The 12,500-nt window shown below is 49.6% G+C and overlaps 1 protein-coding gene across 6 annotated transcripts in view; it reads left to right on the top strand.

Annotated features, from left to right (window-relative positions):
• Positions 1–12,500, top strand: part of LOC125957591 (Down syndrome cell adhesion molecule-like protein Dscam2) — a 78,787-nt gene that overhangs the window by 20,016 nt on the left and 46,271 nt on the right. For all 6 annotated transcript variants that reach the window (XM_049690400.1, XM_049690404.1, XM_049690401.1 and 3 more), the window contains exon 4: positions 1,441–1,499. In XM_049690400.1, coding sequence (XP_049546357.1) covers positions 1,441–1,499 — 59 coding nt within the window. The remainder of the gene's footprint in view (positions 1–1,440; positions 1,500–12,500) is intronic.

Raw genomic sequence — 12,500 nt, 5'->3', positions numbered from 1 at the left:
TTTCCACGAGCTTCGCAAAAGCCATTCCATGGCTATGGTCCCCCATTGTGCTCGATTCCAATCGCTGCTGCTGCTGCTGCTGCTGCTGCTGCTGCTGCTGCTGGTGCTGGATGAAAGCGTTTAAGCCACAGGACCAACGGCAATGGCGGGGTACACTCACACAAAGGCGCAAGCAACCACCAACCGAACGTTGTTCCATACCGCATCATGTGACGACGCCCTGCGTGTGGCTGAACAGATTCTCTTTGTCCGATTTGCCATCATTATCGTCATTTGGAATGTTTATACTTTTTCCAGCATCCAGCATCTCCTGGAGCGCTCAACCCCGCTGGCGTTGGTACGTTTAGGTACCGGCTAGGCCAGAGCTAGGGACACACACACACACACACATATATAGCGACCATTGCAAAATGGTTGTACATTGTCGCTCGGTGACCACCGAGGTGGTGCGATAAGTTGAGAAACACCTTTTCGTTGGGTTTTTCAGGGAATGCAGCAGTCTTGTGCCTTAACGGAGCGTGAATCCACGCGGTCATTAAAAGCATTTTTGAAGCAAAGGATTCCTGCCCTGATGCTCCATTCATCGGTGATTATGATTGTTCGAAATCATTTACAAAACACACTCCAGATTGAAGCGTGGTTCTGGCGCTGGTGCGTTATTTCTAAAACCATTTTCCGTTCATTCCCTTACAATGCCCGGGGCATCAATAATGGCTGGATGAAGCAATCTCTGTTCAGTTGAGTAAAGATTGAGGTCCATTCTAGATTCTGTCGAGCATTCGAGGCATTCAAATAAGGCGGTTGTTATCACGTTTAGAATTCAAACCATAATGATCTCGTGTTGTTGTAATGCCACAGTACAGAAGAGCTTATTTGATCTATGCTTCTTTCGACCATCGATGATGCTCTTATCAACATGACCAGCATTCTCCCCGCAAAAAAGGGGGAAGGGGAGGCAACCATTCAGAAAATTGTTAACCTTTTGCGGTTGGCTTTCGATCACAAAAAGGCGCAGGCCTCGAAGACCACGGGCAGCCAACCCATCTAACGGAAACCAAGAACCAGGAAGCCACAAGATGGGGTGGGGGGGGGGGGGGGGAGTGCTTCCTTGGCGGTGATGGTGCTGCGGTTATGCGCAAGAACGCATTCAAGTTTTTAATTAAATTCCAGCCTGGCCGGCGCGTACTGCGTGGCCCCGATAACAACTGATTGTACTCGGTTCGGTGCTCTTCACCTTTTCCGGCTTTTCCGGCATTTTCCTCTGATTCATATCTCCGTTTGCACCGAAATTCCACTTCACACTAACACCATTGTTTGACCATCGTTTTCTCTGCTCTCTTTCTTTCCTTCACTTTCTCTCTCTCTCTCTGCTTTCTCTCTCTATCTCTCTCTGCTGTTCCTTTCTCTTTTTATCACTCTGTTTCATTTTCTCTTCAACAGATGTAAATTAAAAAACTTAGTCGGTACGATACTGAGCCGGGAAGTGCACGTGAAAGGAGGTAAGTCAAACTCATCGCGAGGAGATTAATTCGTTGATTTACAGAGCAAGGAGACAGCAAACGGCGAGGTTCTCTCGCTGATGTAATCGATTGGCTGATGCAGTTCTCTCAGCCAGCAAAGTGCAATGGGCGCTGCGGCAAAATTGAATCATTTGCCTGTTTTTCGCGCCCATCTGGCCAAGCTCTGGCCGTGTTTGTGACCAGTTTGGCGAAAAGTTTTCCAATTAATTAAAACTCGCTGGACGCACGGACGCAACACAACGAGTTGTGAAGCCTTTTTTGCAGCCCCCTTTTTATCAGTTGAAACATAATTTCTAAGTAAACTTTTCGGGGGACTTTTCCGAACCAGAACACAACGCCTCCGGGGTCCTGCCATCAGCTTTAGTCTTAATTAAGGAACGATGCTCATTAGCGAGACCAGTTTCGCGGTGGAAACACACTACACACCGGTTGTGCCGCGTCGATGCTAACAAGGTAGAAAGACTAGTTTTGTGTGGTTTTTGGAATGGATGCGCTGCTGGGTTTTGGAATCATTTTGAAGCGAGTTTTGCACCTGAAGTGATCGTTGAGTGAGCCTGGCAGTACAGCGAGTTTGAAGTCACTTGAGTCGTGTATTCGATGTTTGAATCCGCGGATTTCTCGACTGCCATGCTACAATGTATGCTGCAGGAATGCAAAACTCAAGTATGGAAAGGATGCAAATTCCATTTCGAGGGCGGGTTGATGAAAAGAATCATTTCCGGATTATACATACACATTTAGTAGAGATGCATCATTTCAACGACACTTGAGGTCTTGCGGGCTGGAACTTGTGGGGCTTTGAAAGGGTTTTCTATAATGTTACAGCAACGATTCCCTTGGTTCTATTGCATTACATGGAAGCAATGCAGTGCCTCCATCCGATCCTCTAGTTTATCCGTTCCAAAGCACTCTCCCTCCCCTTATCTTATTTCCTTTCGTGTAAAGAAAATTACTTCCTCGTCTACCAGGTGAATGCAGCCCGACCACTCGACTCGGCTTATTGTCTTCCAATTTTTTCAAACACACAAAAGGGCTAACCAAAACGAACGTGAACCAGCGTTTTAATGAGCAGCACTTGGCCAGACACAAAAGACGAAGATGAAGCTGTGGCGTGCACTGTGCTGTGCATCTGCTGCTGCACTTAATCTAAAAACAATTATTATAATTGTTGGCAAAAAGAAGAGAAGCCCCACACACACACACACACACACACATTGTGCAAAAGCCCAGATCCGGAGCCTGGTAGCGTTCTATAGCGCCTTCCTCGGAACTCACACAAAAGACGTGACGTGACAATGATGTGGGAAAAGGAAAAAGGGCAGCCCGGCACTAATGCACCATTCGTTCCCACGGGACCATGTGGCTCATGTGGGCGCAGCAGCGAGAGATTTATGTCACGGGACACCGTCACCACCTTGGACCGGGAGTTGTGTGAAAGCGTTTAAGTGTTCCGCGTCACCATTGCAGCCACTTTTGGCGTGTCCAGTCCGCTCGCATTGAATGGCTCAGTTTGGGGACGACGACCCTAGGATCGAGAATGGGAAAAAGTTTTAAAAGCTTAGCAGCGCATTAAACTGTCACCTCCTAGCCCCCAGAGGGGCCCACCGAGGCCTTGCCAAGGCTTTCTAGCCGTTAATGATTTCGGCTGACCTGGCGCACCGTTTTTTTTTTTTGGCGATTTGTTTTTCGCTCGCCCACACACAGCGGAAAACCGTCTAATGTAAGCTGTCATCCTAATGTAGTGACGGAGATTAGGGAGTGCCCGCCCCCTCTCCTCGCGGATAATCAGCGAGGAACACAAGGTACGGAGCTGGAGCTTCATCGCCGCTATTGTCGCGTGTGTCAGGTACACCATCGCCCATTAGATGAAATGGCGCGCTGTTTGCGCGTTTCCTAATTTCCATTTCCACACAACACACACACACACACACTAACACTCGTGTACATGATGTAGCAGAGAGGGTAGAAAGCGGAACAACCATTTGCTTTCATGGTGCAAACAGCAATCTAGTGTTTCGTCTCGCCGGGAATGGAACGAAATGGAACACTTCTTAAGCCGCTATACCCCCTCCCGTGAGCCGGATAATCATTCGGCTGATCGGTACGGTGCCTGGTTGGCACAAGATAACAATGGAAGGCAGCAACCGGAGAGAGAGAGAGAAGGAGAGCGAGAAAGTGAAGAGCGAGTCCTTTGGACGCTTGTTTCTGTCCGTTCCGTTCCGTTGCCTTTCTCTTTCATTCCGGCAGGAGATAAGCCTTCATTAGAGTTAATGTGGAGGACGAGATAGATGCGACATTACAAAGTGAACGGGGCGGGTGCCGCTATTAAAGCCGCTTTACGGTTCTCGAAATCCTACGTTCCTACGGTTTCTTGGTACAAAGAGGGACTAAGGAATCGATCTTTTCGAAAGCTGTTCACTTCCAACAGTACACTACTACTACAGAAGTTTGTAAACTATTTTCGGACGAAATGACTTCTTGGAACGAACTAATCTCACCCAACTAGTCTCACAAGGATTAGCCATGAATTTATGGTGAAGGCGAAACGGATAATTATTTACGCAAAGCGCCACCTTCCTAAGAGAGCCATCTTGAGGAACAGCCACACACACATACACACTATCCTCTCACTGGTCTGGGTATCTAGAAGGACGAAACGGAATCTTTCCTTTCGGCAACCGAATTTTCGCACACAAAAATTCCGACCAAAAAGCCCTCCGCCGGCAAAACATAAAAAGGGGACATTCGGCCCCGCCGCAGCATACCGTAGAGGACGAGCACGAGCAAATGGAATTACTATAAAGTTGGAGCGGGAGCCGGAGACCATAATTTCAAGTCCAAACCCTCGGCTCGGCACCCGGCTAAACTTTAAGCCATCGAGCCATCGGTGGTACTGGTGGTGGTAGTGGTGGTGCTGGTTGAATTGGCAGCCCAGGCCGAGGGCATCACGGACACCACACTCTCTAATAAACAACAAACAACGGCCACCAACACAAACACAAACACGCACACACACACACACGCTCACATTCTCACACCGAGTGCGAAGCCGCACAGAGCCCACCACCACCACCACCACCACCAGGATGTCGGTGGGCGCTCCGTGGCGACGTGTAACGATTTTTTATGATAACATTTCACCATAAATTATGCCTTTTTATGTGTTTATTATGGTTTACGTACTTTTAAAAGCATCGCATCGCGTGAAAGTGCCCGTGGTGCCTGTGCCTGTGCCCGTGCCCGTGTGTGTGTGTCTGTGGTTGTGGTTGTGGCTGGGCCTTAGCTGCTTTGGCCTCGTCTCCGGTTCCAGCTCAGAAGCAGAAGCTCGAAGACGAAGGACAGAGCAACGATAAAAGCCGAACTGAGGAAGCCGAGGATAAGCGTCACTTCAGCGGGGAGTACGGGGAAGGGAAGAAAAGGATAAAGTAAACTGGCGGACGAGCGGACAACTCGCCGAAATGGAAACTCCAGTGCCAGGTCCAGTAAACAAACAGACGCGAACGAGCCGGCACACACACACACACACTCACGCACTGGACCGTATAATGCACCGTACTGAGCAGTAAAAGTTGACGAAACAGAAGAAAAAGAGAGCGAAAGAGAGAGAGAAAGAGAGAGAGAGAATGAGAGAGAGCGAGACGATAATACAAAATGGCGAAAAGCGACGCCACGTGCTAGCTACCATGCGCCTCCATCGACCGTTTCGCTTAAAACATCTTTGCTGGCGCTTATCCGCGCGACACCAGCCTCCCAATGTTTGTGTGTGTGTGTCTGTGTGTGGCCAGGAGAGTGCAAGGAGCATCCTATTCCGTGAGGCGAGGCGATGGAGGTGTCGTCGCAGCCATTGGCCACGGCGTCCAGGGCCCACCGGCGCTCCGTGACTTTTATTGGGAAAGTTTCTGGTGCGCGCCCATTGCACCGTTCGGCCCGCTCGCTAATGGAGCTACCCCGGAACTCCGGCCGGACACTGCCGTACCATTTGCTGTGCTGTGGTGGTGAAAGTTTCCCAAGACATTCAACCTCGATAAAAAGCGCCCCAAGTTACTAACGTTCGTGGGCGCACACGAGCGCATTGAGGATGACTTATTTATTTGCCGAAGGCATTTTTATATTTATTTTTGAGTGTCACCCCACGGCACGGCCCTAGTAAAGCCTCCACCACGGGTTGTCGTGTGAGTGATGTGATGTCCTCGTGATTTTATGCTTAACTACCCCCGCCGCGAAGACGTTCGGCAAGAAGATGTTTTTGGAACGGCTGGGGAACGAAATCAAAGTTTTTCCCATTACTGCTATGGCAAGACGAGCCACGGGGCAGGGGGGGGGGGGGGGGAACATCCGCCTGAGACGCAAATCATCGCGAGAAAAGTTCAAACGAATCCCGGGTGACGCCTACGATCGGCAGTAAAACCTTCATCGCCCCGGAGCGTTCACGGGATCATATGAAACACACACACACACACACATACACACGATGGAAATGCTTCTCGATGCTCAATCCCGGCATTCTCTCGTTAGCTTGGACCGGGGCGAAAGGCCATTTCCATCCGTTTATTTGGTGGCAATAAACAGACGAACGACAACGACAGCGACGACGAACACGACGACGATATATGCTCTTCGAAGTCACCGCCGGTGGCGTTGACGCCTCACGTGAAGCACTTGTTTTTGCAATAAACATTGCACATTTCACACACATACACACACACACTCCAGGACAGTGGAACGTGTGGCCAGTGTGTGAGTGCACGTAAAATATTAAGAAACAAAACAAGATGCGCGGCACAGATGCTGCTGCTCCCGGTGCTGGCGGTACTGTTAGAGTGTCAGGAATAAAACACATACTTAAGCACGCTGACGCTAGTGAAATCTGACTCCTGGAACCCGCCCCCCGGGCCCCCCGCGCTACCGCTATGAAGATCACGATAAAAACGTGGGTTTTATGGAACGTCAAACATTCCGCTGTCACTCCACTGGGTTGCTGAGCTCCATGGTGATCTGCATCAGTCACAGACACACGCACACTTTTGCGATAAATTCGATGATTTGCTGCACGACTTCCAACGATTTTGATTTCACACAGACGAGCAGGACAACGCGCACACACATGGCCAAAGCCATGCCATGAACCGCATCGGAATGATGCTCCGCAAATAAGATGATGGAAAGGTCTTCGGGACTCCGGTAGAGCCATTAGGGCACGTTTTGGTGCACGTTTATGGTGCGTACCTGGCTACGTAACACACACAAACACACGCACACACTCACGTACGTGCGGTTAGTTCAACATCAATCTTATTCCCCCGGTCGGTTGGTCGGTCGTTCGGTCAACCAGTGTTCCAGCGCTTAGAATGGTAACAAAAATCAAACAAACCAGATGCGAGAGAAAACGAGGCCCCGACTCCCAGGAAGCCAGGGCACGTTTCTTCCTCTCGAGCACGGCGACAGTCCCGGGGAGCGGTTCCGGGGATTTGTGGCGCTGGCCAGCAAACACACTGCAAACACGCCGCACTGGCTGGCACACGCACACGAAAAAAGGGAGGGGGGAAGCATAAAGCGTGCTTTTCAAGCCAGTGGCCAGTTGGAGTGTGGGGCGGGAAAGAAAATATCATCTTTCTACCGACCACGTGCCACCACGCGGTACCATTCAGAGATTGGTCCGAAGGGGTCCCGAAGAGAAGGGAAGGGGAAGGAAAGGGGCTGGCGTTGTTCTGGCGTTGGTCTGGCTCTGGCCAAGTGAAAACACTAGAGGGACCGTCAACGAGGCGGGTGGTCACCGAGCGAACCGAGGGTTCTTTTCATTGGGGAATGAATCAAAGCGCATAGCGCGTGTAATATGAAACCAATTACACACACACACACACACACACACACACACACCAACAGAGCAAGAGCGAAAGGAAGGGATGCACGATGTTCCGAGCGGCTTCTTTTTTATTCCTTGTAAGTGCAGTTTGTCTGATGAAGGTTTAAGTTACAACGCTTGCAGGAAACGACAGCTTACTGCTAACGTGGTCCAACGCGCATCAAAGCGACAACCACGTGGCACGATGGAGGCGCATGGTAAAACATCCTCCACCACCACCACCACCTGCTGCTGCTGCTGCGCCAGCAAAGGGACGATATTTTACTCTAATTAATGTATCACATCCGGCGTGAATCACTAATTAAATCGGTTCTCCGCAAAGACACTCGCTCTCTTTCGGTCTCTCTCTCTCTCTCTTTGGTCGCTCCGTTCTCCTGAACACAAAGAAGTTCCTTGTAACAACGACGAGCGACGCTAACAGGACCATGGCCGACCACCACCACCACCACCATGGCATGGTTGCGTGCCACTGCCGCTGCTGCTTCTGCTACAGTCACACAAGCGGTTTATGGTACGGAATCGCGACGGCCAGGTCCGTCGTTGTGCACCGCACTAGACCGCAGTAGCAGCAGCAGCGGCAGCACCAAGCGGTGGGCCAGTTAATTTCGTTTTGGGTTTTCCTGGCGGCCTGGCACCAATTTTCCACTACATTTCCCACCTTTACCCATCCGTCCGCTGGAAAGCTGCGAAAACCATTCTCGGCACAGACAGACAAAGAGGCAAAGAGATAGAGAGTGTGTGAGAGAAAGAGAGAAAGAATTGCTGAGTGAACCGCAAACAGCAAATCGGAACAAGCGCGGCACACAAGCCGGCGGCTAATGAGACACCGTCTTTCGAGCTTTCGGCTTAGAACTGTGTTAGTCTGTGTGTGTGTGAGTCCTGTGATTGTGTGCGCCCTCCAGCAGTACACATCGTCGGTTTCTAATCGCAATACCGTTACAATCATCTCGAGTGAGCTTAGGAAGCGAGCTGCCGAAGTTGCTGCCGAAGCGAAGGAGGCCCTTTTACCTGACATTCCCGGCCGGTCAACCATACACCAATGACCAGTGAGTCCCACGAGACGAGAAAGGCGGATTAATTAAATTTTAACGCACTCGTGGACACGGACACCATCCGGCCAGCCTTTTTAAGCTTTCATTTATGCTGCCAACATATGTGCGGTGCAGCGTAGCATAAGAACTCGCACCGCCGTCCAACGGGTTTGAAGAACAAATGTCGAGCTCCACACTCCGCCCCCCAAAAAAAAAGGATTCAAAAAGTGAAAGTCGGACGGAAGCGATTGCCCACGGAACGGCCCGGGCACAACACGGAACCAGACGTCGTCGTCGTCGTTGTCGTTGTCGTCGTCATCATCGTCAATGTCAGAAGCGTGCATGTGTGTGTGCGTGACTGTTGTGTGTGTGTGTGTGTAAAAGTCCTCGTTAGGGAGGGGATATATGCTGTCATTTGCACTGACAACATGGCATTCGCCGGATGGCGGAGAGAAAAAGGAGAGAAGCGAACAGAAGGAAGCGCAAACAGACGCGCGAAACGAAAGTAAACTAAACAACGCTCAAGCATCGCGAGCATATTGTAGCCCATGATGATGCTTTCTGGTGGTGAGGATGGGAAATACTGAGATGTCCCGGGAAAGCCCAGACCTGCTGCTGTTTCGGATTTCTTTATGCGACTGCTCGGTGGTGCACGAAACATAGAAAGTCAAATTGAAACAGAGAAACAAGAGTGGCATGGTGGTGCCAGTGCCGCACAATTGCGCGCCACACGATGATGAGAAGTGAGAAGCCGAGAAGCTGCTTTTTCCTTCTTTTGATTTAATCTAACCAACCACCGCCCCCTTTTTCCGGTTGGGGTGGGTGATGGGAGTATGTCGCGCGCGCGCGCGACACATATACATGTCGATCGACTTTGGCGTGGCTAAGCATATGAGCTGCTCAAAGCACAGCATTACGCAAACATGAACCTCGTTTCCGGGGAGAACACGGGTAAATTCGTATGACACCGGCACACTACTAGCACACACACACACACACACACACACACACACACACACACACACACACACACACACACACACACACACACACACACACACACACACACACACACACACACACACACACACACACACACACACACACACACACACACACACACACACACACACACACACACACACACACACACACACAACGTGTGACGAGTGAAAGCCTTCGAAAACAAAGTATCGAGATCATTACTTCACACTTGATGGCGCTCCCTCCTGTCACCGGTGGGATCTGCCAGAGATTATCTTCGATAAAATATGCGCGAAACAAGCCCCAACCTGGCTCCACACCTGGCACCCCCTTAACCTCCCATCCCTCCCCCCCCCCCCCTCCATTGGACACCACTTCACTTGCCTGCCGAGAAGTTTTACAAAATGTTTTCTCATAAACAGAGTAAAATGTTACATTCACCGCGGCACACACACACGCTTTGGGGTGCGGTCTGTGTGCGGTGGTTCTACACCTTGCAGAACAACGACTGTGTGTGTGTGTGTGATTGTGTGTGTATGTGTAAGCGTGCATAATTTATGGGACGGAATGTTTGACGACTAAATTTTACGCCATAATTTGGCGTGTGCGCGCGTGCCAGGCCCACGGCACCGGAGAGAGAGCGTCCCCCCCTCCTCCCCCCGTTCCCTTTTGTGCAGGTGTTTGGCGTATCGTGTTTGCCCACCCTCTCCTTGACCTTTCCTTTCCCGTTCGCTTGGTCCCCAGAAAAATTGTCACCTGCCAGGCACCCGCAGCGAGCAAATTGTGCCATTTGTAAATGACACCACCGGCGGGGGGTGGTGGACCGCCGCCCTTCGGAAAAGTTGGCACAGAAAACCCGGCACGCCATGGCAGGGCGCTGGTGGTATGATCAGGTCGCCACGCACCAACCAACCGACCGACCGAGCGACCGACGCGAGCAACGATGATAGTAAAATCGCTTTTTCTAAATTGAATTTAAGATTAAGAAAGGTACCACCGTTGGGAGGGAGGGGGGGCGACCAATGGCCCAACGCCAACGCCTGTTGGTCGATACCGAAGGTCGTGCCAGGTAGTAATGAACCACGCCAAATAATGATGAGGGCTGAGGGTCTCTCTTCACAACCAAACACACCTGAGCACCTGAGAGAAAAGGCATAAGGCAGCGGAAAACTTTGGTCTCCATTCGGTGGCCACGTCTCGTGCGCTAATTATCGCAAATCCTCGCCCTAAGTGCGGGACCAACAAATAACGCACCAGTGGGGGACGATCTGTGGACGACCTGTTTTGGCAACTTCACTTTCACCGGTCATCGGTCCACTGTGCGCCATCGCTTGTCGCGCGCAAAATGATAACGATTACGGTTCGCTCCCGGTGTTCCACTTTGTTTGAAGTTGTCTCTGGCGCGCTCATAAAAAATCACGTTTTTGCCATTTGGCTAGGCATTTCAAGTGCAATTCAAGGCGAGCCCATTTGCCGAAATTGCGCTACGTCGCGCAGGCTAATGGAGTGGTTGTGGTGGTGTTGGAAGTGAGGAGCAGCAGCAGTAATTGAATGACATTAATTAATGTAGCGAACATGAGTCGGTAATAATGAACGCCTGGTATTGACAACTTTTTGCAGCGACTTCCTTCAGCGGTAATGGTCTGGGCCTTTCAGTCCTGCTAACTGCTCGCGCTCGTTACACACACTATCGTTCTCTTTCTCTCTCTCTCTCTCTCTCTCTCTCTCTCTCTCTCTCTCTCTCTCTTTCTTTGTCAATTGTGATTAGCTCTCGTGGGTTAATCGATTTTCATCATTCGACAATGTTCAATCATCATTCAGTCATGCGTTGGCCGTTAAAACTATTTAGTTGTAATGTCCAACTCGGCACTAATGGCGCTGTCAATGGTGAGAGTGGCAGGGCTTCCTAATGTCCCTTGGAATTGGATTGGGATGTCAAAGAATCCATCGAAAGCAATGGGAAATTCCCATGCGTAGTCTGCTTATGCGAAGAGCGAAGAGAATACTTTTTGGCAAAAGGATATTGAGATGATTGCCATTTCGAACTTATACATAAAGTTGTGTAGCATAAACAACGTGCAAAATTATATTGCCACTCACATCTGACCAATAGATGAAAGTAATACTTAATTCTTGGCAGAACTAGTTTGTAATAAATAATACACGACGCGAAAAGATTTAAATTAAGGGCAGCTTACAGCTAATAAAAGCTAATTTTGTCTACTGGACTCTGACAAATTCCAATTGACCTATTAAACCACTAGCAATAATAGTTGAACCTTTTGACTTACTCACTTATCAGACTTCGTTTTGGGCCTAAAAACCCTCTCTGTCCACCTACAAGGGTTAAGAAGACTTTACCGGCTGGGTTGTCGTATCGACTTGGATCAGCTTCTTCAGGCTGAAGCATGATCGGTTGATTGCTGGCATCCTAGCGCGAAATTCTTATGTTACATCACCAGATCCTACAGCAGTCTTTTGGAAATTTAGAAACCATTGTTTTCGATTCTCTTCGACACTTCACACGACTCTCTCCGTCAAACCGTTTGATAGAAGATATTCCCTGTAACAACAGTTTGAAATGAAAATAAATAGATTAGGTGAAAAGGGCATGTAACGGATAAAATTATGTTTTAAGTTAATTAATCGAAGTACATAATTCCAAGTTACTTTGAATATATCTTTGTTATATAATTTCGCTGATTTGGTTAAAAGATATTCTAATGAATTAGTCCTATTGCCTAATTAAACATCCTACAGCACAATATCAGCACATTCTATCAATTTAAAAGATGTACCGTTGGGAAGCCTAAAACCAATTTCATTCCTTCGCCAATACTCAGCATCAATATGCCACCGAGAACGATGTTACGCATCGTCTCCGTGCAAGCGCTTCAGTATCCTAGTCGACACACATACACACATCCATTTGAATGGTGGTTTCTCCCGGGAATCTCGGCATCCTCTCTCTCTCCAACCCAGACATAAGAAGCACCGCGGTTGGCCACAATCTTCCATGCTAATTACTCAGACCAACCTCCTCCCGGCGGGTAGGCGGCCAGCTGCTCGCCGGCAATCCCCGTCGGCATCGGAAATGCGACG

Source organism: Anopheles darlingi, chromosome 3, assembly GCF_943734745.1.
Source record: "Anopheles darlingi chromosome 3, idAnoDarlMG_H_01, whole genome shotgun sequence".
NCBI classification, from domain to species: Eukaryota; Metazoa; Arthropoda; class Insecta; order Diptera; family Culicidae; genus Anopheles; species Anopheles darlingi.
This window is presented reverse-complemented; position numbering and strand designations above follow the sequence as displayed.